Source organism: Parasteatoda tepidariorum, chromosome 6 (assembly GCF_982258835.1).
Source record: "Parasteatoda tepidariorum strain Cologne lab strain chromosome 6, Ptep-v5.0, whole genome shotgun sequence".
NCBI classification, from domain to species: Eukaryota; Metazoa; Arthropoda; class Arachnida; order Araneae; family Theridiidae; genus Parasteatoda; species Parasteatoda tepidariorum.
The window spans coordinates 100,310,588-100,323,341 of NC_141760.1; the positions used below are offsets into that span (position 1 = coordinate 100,310,588).

At 27.9% G+C, this 12,754-nt stretch overlaps 1 protein-coding gene across 3 annotated transcripts in view; it reads right to left on the minus strand.

The window, feature by feature from the left end:
• Positions 1-919: 919 nt before the first annotated feature.
• Positions 920-12,754, minus strand: part of LOC107455244 (uncharacterized) — a 138,626-nt gene continuing 126,791 nt past the window's right edge. For all 3 annotated transcript variants that reach the window (XM_087166280.1, XM_087166281.1, XM_087166279.1), the window contains 7 exons: positions 11,911-12,039; positions 11,109-11,237; positions 10,218-10,386; positions 8,728-8,756; positions 7,730-7,903; positions 4,775-4,930; positions 920-3,407 (listed from right to left, as the gene is read on the minus strand). In XM_087166280.1, the coding sequence (XP_087022406.1) occupies positions 3,274-3,407; positions 4,775-4,930; positions 7,730-7,903; positions 8,728-8,756; positions 10,218-10,386; positions 11,109-11,237; positions 11,911-12,039 (920 nt within the window). In that variant the 3' untranslated portion in view covers positions 920-3,273. The remainder of the gene's footprint in view (positions 3,408-4,774; positions 4,931-7,729; positions 7,904-8,727; positions 8,757-10,217; positions 10,387-11,108; positions 11,238-11,910; positions 12,040-12,754) is intronic.

Genomic DNA, 12,754 nt, shown 5'->3' on the forward strand with positions numbered 1-12,754 from the left:
CACCTTAGGCAACAAAAAAAGTTTTTCATACTTAATAATATAAAATAAAAAAGAAGGCACAAAAACATGAAGTGCTTCTTAACTATACCATCACAAACATACATTCTCTAATAACACAGATTTCGAAATTATTAAATAATCGAACTGGCAGCAAAGAGAACTGCAAGGAAATTTTTTTTTAGGGAAAGCCAAGGCCCACCCTGGGCTATTGTGCCAATCATATCCTGTTAAATCATACTGAAAGAGAAACAAAACACTTGATCAGGTGTTTTTTCTCTTGACTTAATAATGATAGATAAACTCTTTACAATAATTTCAGATGGCATATTTTAAAGAAACTAAATTAATGTTTTTGAGTCTTAATACCACTTTATTCTAGGAATTAGAAAAGATATTTAGAGTTTATTTAATAAAAACAAATCAAAAATATAAGTAATAAAATCCAACTGACATTTGTAGTACAGAAAGAAAAAAATTAAACAATATTTACTCCTTACAACTAAACTTTAAGAATTTATAATGAACATTTGTTAGTGGTTAGATATTTAAAGTTTTATGGTGTTTTTGTGAGTTGCTCTTGTGAATTAGGTGTTTTTGTGAATGCATGAATTTTAAATGGTGATTCAACTAATTAAATTAATAATAATATTTCAGTAATGCATTGTAACGTCAATAATACAGTAGAAGTCGTATATAACACAATTCCATAAATCATGATTCTCCATAAATTAAATTAATTTATACAGGGTAAACGATGATTATCGTAGTAAAAAAATTTCTGTAACTAAAAAAGGACTATTCACTTTTTACATTATTTGTTCAATTATTTGCTAAGAGGTTACAATTTTAAAAGTTAAACAAATTAAAATTGATTAATTTTCTAGTTATTTAGAAAATTTCATTTTTTTTCTGTAAATACTTTCTGTAATCAATAAATACTTATCAATTTAAAACATTTTAAGTTAGATCTGAGACTAATATTGCCATGTTTAGTAGATAAATGTAAAAATAATTGAAACTGTTTACAACAAAAAATTCTATAAAATGCAATGCCCAGTGTTTCAAAGTTTGCGTTGTAAAGATCTAATTTTATATCCAATGTTAAACACATACACTACATTATTGATTAAATAAAATTGATAGTTTCACAAACTAATTAACTCAGTATTTAATTTTTATTACAAAGGAAAAATTTAAGTGGTAAATGCCTTATACGTCTTAAATGCTCCTATTTGGAATTTTTGGCAGTGTTTCTGATTATATCAATGCGTTTTTTTTTTATTTTTAATATTTAATCATCACCTGATTTTGAATAAAAGTCAAGGATTAAAAGTGAAGGTCAATTTTATTACACTGAATAGTAATTAAATTGACAGCAGGAAATTATTTCATTTCAAGAATACTAAATTATTTATAACTAGTATTCAAATCATTATATAAACTTGTCAAACAGTATATTAACACAAACTGTACAGTAAATAAAACAAATCATACAAACTTTTAAAAATTTGAGTAAAGAGATAAAAAATACAATCTTCTGATATAGATATTTCTGGAAGCAAATACAGTTATTTACAATTTCTTGTTTGATTATGTAATATATAGTTACCCTAAACTTTGTTTCTCTCAATTTCAACTATTTATATAGCTTGTGATATCTAAATTCCAAACAATCTAAACTTCCTAGAAATATTTGCTCGAGAAATTTATTAAACTACTCTAATTCCTCTCTGTTATTAGCAAGCATTGCTGATGAAAAAGCGTAACATTTTCATAGCGATATATTTCAAATCCTCTAAACTTTGTGGTAATGTTTGATTGTTTACAGTCATAAAGGATACTTCATATATGGGATGCCATTCTGCAGATACTTTTCCACAATTCAATTAAAATTTAATACTTAAATTAACACGTTATTATGGACGCCTCATAAAGCGCTGAAATCGTGCTTAAAGAGAAGTCAAATGCATTAAGACTAAAATTATTGCTGTTATAGTAGAACACAAGTGATAGGAACTTTAAAAACTGGAAAATGTTAACGATCCATGTAGAGGTTAGCAGAAAAATATGGATTATTTCACCTTTTTCAATCTACCAGAAGTAAGAACATGGGCTAACTAACTATAAACATGGTTTATTGCTAGCTTTGAATAGCTTCTTTAAAAGAAATACTTCTAATAACAACTGACACCTAACTTACAACTCCTAAATAACAATGGGCTCAGTTAGGCCAAATACTTTATTCAATTGTGTAGTAAAATTTTTTGTTTACTACCAATTTGCGATAAACACATTAAAAAAGAAGTCGAATGTTAGTGAAGTTTTAAACTTTCAGATATAAATTCATTAATTTTATATTTTTCTGTTAATTTTGACTAAATATTGTGCTAAAGTGAAGGGGTAAATCATGTCGAAAAATAGTAAAGATAAACACATGACAATTCCAAATTAACTATTGCAACAAATTAATCCAAGATTTGGTAAAAACTATTTACAGGAAATAAATAATTGAAATTTAATATTTAAATTGAAAAAATAATTATAATAATTGAAAAAATAACAGGGAAAATTATGTACTCATACAAGAAAATGATCATCATAAACTCTGATACTTCTAAATAAATAAATTTATGTATAAACTTGTGCAGAAAATATTATCCTAACATTTCCAAACTAATAAGTTTAGATAACTATTTACAGGTAATAAAATACTAAAAATATAACAAGGAAAATTATGTAATTACATGTGAAAATAGTAATCAAATTCTTACATTAACAAAATTAATAAGTTTAGATATTAATTATTTACTTAAATTAAGTTACAAGAAATGCAATCATACCAGAAAATAGTCATTTCCAAATCAATAAATTGAGCTAAAAACTATTTATGGAAAATAAGTAACAGAAAAATAATAAAATGTTTAACTTGGGTTACATTTCACTTTGAGTTTTCAAAACTTAATGCTTTTTTAATTTTCAAAACCAATAGAAATTACGGAAATGCTGTAGTAATTGGCATCCCCAAGAGCTGTGTGTCACCGATTTCGATAAAAACAATTCACAAATCCATCATTAAAAGTCAAAAATTATACAGAATAAAACACAATAACTACATCTAAAACAATTCATTCAGTTGAAAACTAGAGAGCAGTACTATAACTATCATTTCCACTCCTTCTCAATCGTCACAAGTGATTTTTTTTTGTTGAGATTTAAAAATGGGTGTTATAAGCTCACTGAAAATCTAAGGAAGTATTTGATAAAGTGACAGAGTTAGAGGTCCTTTGCACTTTGACCTTTTTTTAGCGTGTCCTCCATCCGATGATACTGCGGTTTGATGTCATTGGTTGGCCGATTGTACTCCAAGTGGTCGTATACGTCTACATCAGCACTTGCACAAGCTTTAGCTGTAACAGACAAGCCATTAGCAAGAGTATATGTTTGATACATTGAGAGATAATTTTTTTCTCTTTTTTTAAATACAGTGATTACAGTATTTTAAAAATCATTTTCAAGATGCAGCTAGACCATAGCTTACAATGGATAAGAATTATAGAACAATTATTAGTAGCAATGTCTTAATTAGCATCAATATGGATGATACAAGAATGAAAAAGAATTAAAACTGTACCCATGTTAATTGTAATAAAAAAGTGTCTCAAGAGCTGTGTGATACATTGCAGATAATTTTTCTCTCCTTTTTTATACAGTGATAACAGTACTTTAAAAATCATTTTCAAAATGTATCCTGAATACCATAGTATACAATGGATATCAAATATAAAATAATTATTAGGAGCAATTAATTGGCATCAATAGCGATGATACAAAAATCTATTACGATAACATTGCAATCGCCATCAACTTTAACTGTTATACAGTCAAACTCGTTTATAACGAGCTCGGATTTAACGAGAACTCGGATTTACCGAGGAAAACGAGAATTTTTGGTTGGATCAATGTTAAGTCTATGGAACAGAAGTCGCTTTTAACGAGCAAGACCCGGTTTTAGCGAGCAATATTTTTCTGTCTTGCAATCTTTTTTCTAGTCTTTCTGTCTTATCTTTTTTTCAAAATGATAAAGAAATGCGAGGGAAGGGGTTAGTTGTCATTAAATTAAGAAAAGTATTTAATTAAATTAATTAATGTAATTAAAGTAAGTAAGTATTAATTAAATTTCAAGTAAACTCAATCATTTGACCTCCCAAGCCCCCCCCTCTTCTGGTTGCATGCCTGTCTTAAGAACCCGTTTATTACGAGCACTCGGATTTAACGAGTACATGTTATGGTCCCTTTGTGCTCGTTATAAACGAGTTCAACTGTAATAACATTCATTTCAAAACAAAAATATTTACCAATGTAAATGAAATAACTTGAAAAAATAACATATAATACATAGTGAAATATTTGTATCGACTGGCAATTGAATATGTAGCAATATTAAAATTTCAATATTACATCACCTAGTACTGTATAAAACCACAGTAAATAATATACTGAAATATACTCTCTGTTTTGTTGTTAATAAAAAAAGCATTACAGAGTTGTGACATGACAAAGCAGCTTTTTATTTATAAATCATGACATAAAAATTTAAATTTTCATTTGTAAGTATATTTTATATAATATGTTATATCATTATCATTCAAGAGAAAATGGTAATATAAAGGATAAATTTTTAAAACTGTATACCATAGCTTAACTTTAAAACAATAATTATCAGTTATAAAACTGAATAATGAAGAATAAGGAAGATATTTCAAATACTAATTACCATCACAGTTTTTGTCTTTTACTTCATCGTAAAAGGGTTCCTTTTTAGATAAATTTGGCTTCACATCATCAATACTGTGGTAAATATTTGGATTAAATTCTAAATCTACTTTAGATTTTAAACACGACACTTCACTATATTCTCCTCCACAAGCACCTAGAAATAAAGGGAATTTTTCAGCACAGATCTTATTAATTGCCTTTAATATTTTAATCATTGAAGAAATTAAACATGATGACAAGCAAAGTAAATTAGTGCAGAAGGAAAATAGGTAGAAACAAACATAATGATTATTTAAGAGAAACTTTGCTGTTTTGTTGTCCAACCAATATTTGAATTTTCTTCAAAGATTAGAACCTAGAATTTCCTAAAAAATTTTCAAAACAAACAAACCCCAATTTACTTTTAGTTACTTAGTAATAAAATAGACTCACATAATTTGGTGGTAGAAAAAATGTGTATTTTCTAATCTCTGAGGCCATAAATTGTAAAAAGATCAGCACGCTAACTCTCAAGTTTTACAATTTTATTGTGTCAAATATCAAAATTGTAAACAAAACTGATAAAGGATGTATTTTTTTAAAAAAAAAAATCCCTTTTTTAAAAAAAAAAGAAGTTTATTACGGGATTTATATTTAAAAAAAAGGTCTTAACATACTGGGATCCCACTAATGCATTTGTCTAACCATATTTTTATTTTATAACCAGGGTTGAATAGGTCACTCAACTTTGGGTTTACTGCTATCAATGTTCAACTCTATAACCTTTAAATTTTGAACCCAATCCCAAAGACAAGGGAACTCCTGCATAAAACATTGGGACAAACTAGCCTTCATGGAATACTTATTTGATGGAATCAAGTTATATTTACATGGAGAAAAAAACTATGAAAGCTTCATACAGTTTAGCCTGATGATACGAGGATTCTAGCCCGTAATCCGTTCAACACTGATGATATTTTACATCAGCACTGTGGTCAGTGGAAACATTCGAATCGACCAGCTATTGCTGGAATTCATAGAACCTGGGCCACCTCATTAGGAAGCAAGCACTCTATTCCCTGAGTAGCTGTAGCTCTGAGTAAGTGCATTGAGGCAAACACATCTGCATTTTAATATTTTTAAATGAAATTAAACAATATTTCTATTAGAGCTGTGATGCCTCAGGGGATAGAGTGTTCGCTATCCAATGAGGTGAAGCCGGGTTCGACTCCCACCGATGGCTGGTCGATACGAATCTGCATCCGGCTTGTCCCGACCACAGTGCTGACGTGAAATATCCTCAGGGTTCATCATGGGTTAGAGTCCCTTGTCAGGCTAACCATGGGAGGTTCTCGTGGTCTTCCTCTCCATGCAATGCAAATGCGGGTTAGTTACATCAAAAAGTCCTCCACGAAAGCAAATGTCTCCCCATACTTGATCCAGGAGTTCCCTTGTCTTCTGGATTGGGTTCAAAATTACAAGGCTACCGAGTTGAACATTAGTAGGGCTGCAAGTTTGTCGCGGGAAAAAAGACCCTAAATTCGCGGAAAAATCGCGGGAAATTTTGAAAATTACACAAATTCTAAACATAAAAAAAATTTATTATATAAATGATGCAAAAGACAGAAATTGCACAAATAATTAAAAAAGCTTAAAAATACACAACAAAAGTATTTCTTTGAATTTCAAGCAATATTAATATTTTTATTTAAAAGAACAGAATTTTGGTTCAAAGTATTGTACATTGTCAGATTATTCTCATTTATCCTTCGTCTTCCATCACTTAATACTTTTTTATACTTAGAAAACGATCTTTCTGCGTCAACGCTGTTTTTAGGCACCGACAAACTTCGAATTGCCAATTTTGGAGCGTTCGGTCTTTGATTTCCAAAACTCGATCAATTTTCCTTCACCAATGCATATCCCTTGACCGTTGCTTTGTAAGAAGTAATTGCAGTGAAAACTCAAACATTCTATATTCAAACTACTAGCCCCCCCTCCCTCATCTAAGAAACTGATCCATATTTAAGAAATCACAAGAAGCCGCCTAGGAAAAATTAACTGGATATGTAGAAAGGCAGTAGAAATTTCATTGCCCAGTGCAATAGCATGTATAACAATTTTTCTGTCAAAGATTTGATTTATAACATTTTCCTTCTTTTGTGATTCCAATTTCTTTTGTACTCTTACTGATTTCAGGAAGGTAATTACCCTCCTTAAGTGTAGAAAGACCAACTTAGTTGACAAGATTGTGATTATCTCTTATCTCTGAACTATTTCCATGTCATTTTGCTATTGATTCACTCCCTTAAATATCTAATCAATTTTACATGTTTAATTTAAGGTTCAGGAAAATAAAAAATTCTGTTTAATAAAAATAATAAATAAAAATAAAAAAATTAAATTTTAAGCAATTTTCGCGCAAGTCAAGACATATTGAGAAATTCGCGGATTTTAGGAAAAAAGATGACGATTTCGCAGAAATTCGCGCCGCGACAAACCTGCAGCCCTAAACATTAGTAGTCGTAAACCCAAAAATTGGGTTGGCTGTTTAACGACGGTTTAAAATATAAAAATAAAATATTTCTATTATAAGAGATGATAAGGCATACTTAGTAAATATAACTGTACTGCACCAAACTCAATGGAAAATATTAGTTGATCTTACATATTTTAGGTGATATTAGATGGTGAGATAAATTATGTCTGACACAAAAACAGAAAGGGAATAAAGGAAGAAACAGAACAAAGAGAATTGTTACTAATTGCATTTTGAGATTATGGATATATTGTAAAGAGATAAATACTAAATTTATAAAGAGTAAATTTAAGTAAAACTCTAACCAAATCTTAAAAAAGATTTTAAACAGCTGCTTTAAAATAAGGAAAAAAAGAACTGAAACAGTCATGTACCAAATCTAAATTATTCTCAGGTAAGAACTGATTATAATAATGATAATTTGTAAATACTAACCTTTTTCGGCAGAGGAATAATGATCTAAATCTTCTTCTCCTAATTTGGCCTTTGTTAAATTACTTTTCATTCCTAAATCATTATAAATATGCTTTGTGTTAGTGTTATTGAGAGCAGAACCTCCAGCTGGAACTCCTTGGTATGCATAAACAGGATTATCAAAATGCCTGCGATCTAAAAATAAACAATTAAAAATATATAGCAAACATTGAGCAATTTTATTAATGTATAAAATTAGATTTACATAAACATGCATATTTTTAGTTTTTAAATCTAATTTTTAGTATTTAAAGTTTTTGTCATCTTTACCATATATGATACTTGTAACATTTTTATCTTTATTCATGTCATGTAAACTAAGAGCTCTACATTATATTAAAAAAATTTATTTAAATGATATGAAGTTTAAATTTATTAATATTTATAGAATGAACAATATAGCTATAATCATTCTTTTTTTTATTTATAACCATATCATATTCATAAAACTGAAGAAAAAAAAACTGTTCAATTCGATGTGACATGTCCTGTTTTTCAACTAAGACATTGACAAGTTTCTTCAATGTGTGTTTCATTTGAAAAGTAAAATTTATTAGAGGGAAGTAATGTCTTTTTAGCGAAAAGTAATATCTTTTTAGCAAATTTTGTTATTCATTTATTATTTTTCAACTCATTGTGTATACAAGTATCAATTATTGAAAATTTGCAAAATATTGTTAATAACAAGCCAGATTACATCATTCATAAAATTAACACTAGTTAAAAAATTTATCGCATCTTTTAATATTCATTCAAATAACAATAATGTATCTCTCATAATTTCAAAAATATTAAACATTTCTTGTCATATCAGTTTTTGAGTAAGTGCATTTAAAAAGTTCCGCACTTGCTTGAATGTTATTGCTAAACATATGCTTTGTGTTAGAAAACTGAAAGTATTTTGATGAAATTAAGATTAAAAATAATTAAACTCTTATAACTGCAAAATTTAAAATTACCTGGTGATGGATTAGGATCAGCAGCATATCTGAAAAAAAGTTTAAAAAAATCAATTTTTTAATTTTATTTTTTTAAATATATTTAAAAACAAGTAAGATTGTAAAATGAATAGTTATAATGAAATTTTCAGATCTTTTTCTGACATAATGTTAATTAAGAATAAACAAAATATTATTGAAAGTACAATATCTTAATTCAATATGTTATATTCGGAAAACCTAAAAAGTTATGTAAAAGTAGTAAAATAAATCAAAGACATACTATTTTAATATACATTAAATAATTCACATTTAGCTACCTATATTGTTGATACATTTGCTTCAGTTTATAAATTTATCAACTAGACAAAAATAAAAAGTTTATATTAGTACAAATGATTATTTACTATTACATCAATAGCAGAAATAAAGCGGGCACAGAGATGGGTGTCACAGATTTATTTTTACCTGGTAGACAAAAAGTGGTATATATGTAGGTCAGGGGTGGCGAACCTTTATACACCAATGTGCCATTTTTTCTAAAAAACTGTTTGATGAGGTCATAGATGTGCCGTCAAATAATTTTGACTTCGTGATTATTGGGAAAATAATAATACTAAATACTATCAACTCAAAACTCTCTATTCACATTAAAAAAAAAAAAAAAACATTTTGCAATGTCTCAGTTATACGCGTAATTCAACTTAAAGTAACATCAGCGTGACTTCTGTTGCTACAGATTAGATGACAAATAACTTATATTAGGTTGTAAGATGTTGGTTTAAGCAGGATTGTTAATTTTTTTTGCTAGTTATTTATTTTTAGCTAGTTTTTTATAGTTATAAATTGTTTTTTTTTTTAGCATTGTCAATTTTTTATTAATAATTGTTTATTATTTTGTGTGTTTTTGTGAATTTTAATTTAATTGTTACATATGCTTCATAGTGTAATACCATTTGTGTAATAACAAATGTGATCGGTGGAGTGCCCAAAATATTGTGTCGGGTGCCATAGATGGCACGCGTGCCATTGGTTCGCCATCCCTGATGTAGGTAATAAATATGTAAAAATGTGAAAAAAAATTTAGTAAAGATGGAACTGAGAAATATCTTAAATTGGAAACCAATGAACTCAAGACTCAAAAAGAGATGATTAGATGATATAACAAAAAATCTAACCGTAATGAAAATTACCAACTGGAAATCCAAAGCTAAGAACAGGAAAGTTTGGAACAACTTTGTTTAGCTAGCCAAGGCCCACAGAATTGCACACTTGTTTTTTAAACTTATTCATTTATTACATAATCAGTGCTATTCTGCACTTATTAGTTATTTAAGATAGTTATTTAAGATTTTTTTAGTCATCATAAAAAGTCCCATTATAACATATCACACAAATTGTTATAAACAATGCTGATTCCAAGCTAGAAATTTAACCATGTCCTATTGTAAGCCATTTAAAATGAGATTTCAGAATAAATTTAGTTCATTGTTAAAATTCAAGATACTTACGTGACATATGCTAATTCATCTTTTAGTCTTTTTAGACGTCTCCTGTAATACAATATTAACAAGACAATGACAATCAATAAGACAATGGCCAATGTAACGCCTCCGACAACACCAGCACTCGTCGATGAAGTGTCATCCTCCATTTTCTGAACACTTTGTCCCATCAATCCTAAAAGAATATCCATACATTTCAATGAAATTCAATAAAATTATTAAAAAATTTGATTAATTTTAATTAATTTTGTGATAATTTTCAAAAAACATTATATAACATGGGATAAAAAATGCAAATTAAGATCATTGTAAATTGGGAGCTTTTAGGTTTATTTCAGACAAATACATTAAAAGTTACATGAAAATGTTTTACAATTGTTTTGAAGAAAATAATAATTAAACTAGGTTAAAAAAAAAACCTAAATCAATAAAGATATTGAAAAATATTGAAATTCTAAAAAAATTAAGAAACTATGAAGAATGTGAATTACACATAAATTGTTCAAATAAAAATTAACGTACGAAAAAATATTACATACTTAGATTAAAAATTATATTTCACACCAACAAATAATTTTTTTTTCTTTACTTGCATTAGAGATATAATCCAGTTTGAGAAAAATGCACTTAAAATGATGCTACATTAAGTCATTATCTTCACATAGTAGTAAGATTTTCTTTAATATTATTCATAACTTTTTTGAGGGGAAGGGGGAAAGGGGAGTAGAAGCAAGTTTAACAGAAGTTTTAAATTAAAAAGAAAAAGATAATTACTAACTCAATAACTTTTAAAAAACGAGTAGAGAAAATTAAAACTATTGCACCTGAAAATAAAAAGATTTTGTTATTTTAAATTTAATTTTAAAATAAGTGAACAATAAAATATTTCCTACTCACTTAGCTCACAATCTTTGCCACCATAACCATACTTGCAAACACATCCAGAAGATGGATTACAAACATAATTTTCACCTTTGCATTCACAAGGTTGCATGCAGTGATCCCCATAATAACCCTCAGGACATACTACAAAAAATTAGAAAGCATAACAAGAAAATCTCATTAGAATGCATTACATAATACTCATCAATAAATAAGTTTATCATTTTTCACTTCCTAGCAATTATAATGAAGCAAAATACACCACATGATCAACAGTAAACTTTTGGAACCATAGGTTAAGTCTGAAGCAAAGTTAGGTATAACAACATATTTATACAATAAAAAGTAGTTATTTGACATACATTAAAAATTACTCTCTATATCCGTCGAAAATAATTATGAGTTTAGAATTAATAAAAATATTAAGAAATAGATCACAAAACGTCATTTTGCTACGAAAAAACATCAAATTTAAAATCAAAATGAGTTAACATTTTTAGTTTACATTTAACCACAGCACAAAGATAAACCATCCATTTTGAATGTTTTTGCATAATTTAAAAAAACTTTAACCAAACTTAGAAATAAAATAAATCATTTCTGCAACAGCCAGTTATCAACCGAAGGATCAAGAAGGTTAAGGCACTACTATTTTGTAATCAACGAACATTCTGATTTCTTTTACTAGCCAGATAATCCAGCCGTCGATCTGAAAAAGAGTGAGCTGCCAAGAATAGAATCCACCCTAGTCCTACACAATGACAGCTCAAAGCCTTAAACACTGTAAATGAAGTTATAATGTTAATCATTGTATTACCTTCAGTGCAACGTGGTCCCATCCATCCAGGTGGACAAAGACAAACACCATCACTTCTTCTGCAGTGTCCGCCACGTAAGCAGCTGCAATTTTCTTTACAAAGAATACCAAATGTTCCATTTGGACAAGCTTTAAAAAATTACAATTAATTAAAAATTCAGAAAGATTAGCATATAAAAATGTATTAATAAATAAATTTTTTTGAAAGTTATATATATAATGGCAAAATAAAAGTTCTATGTTCAATAAATTATGTTTTACAGAAACAAATTAAATAATTTTTATGAAAAAGTCGCACGTCACATCAATAATGCATGCTTTAGAAAATGACACTTGATGTTGCAATTAATTATGTCTGACACCAAAACAAGCAGGGAGTGCAGAAAAAAAGAAGAATCAGCACTTATACAGTTTGAGACAATAGATCCTATATATAAGGAAGTAAATAACTGTAGTTTGATTTTTAAACTAAAAAATTTAACAAGATTCATCTAAATTCTTAAATTAGTACTTTTCTCTCTCTTTTTTTTTTCAAAAATTTCTAGGTAGTTTAGAGTTTCAATTTACCTTAAAATTTTGAGCATTGCTGATATAAATTTGTTATGTCTTGTGAAATTTTTCAGAGAAGATCGTACTTTTATTATCTCAAAATTAAATAAAGTTCTTAGCAACTCTATCAATTCATTAATTGGCGTTTTAAGTGTTGTGTAACATGTTCACTAGTTACTAAATTTGTAATAAAATGTCTAAAAGGTAACTGTCTAAATGTCTGATTATCATCGAGTAACTCAACACTTTTTATACAAAAAAATATCAAAGCAGTTTTTAAACTAATAAAATGTAA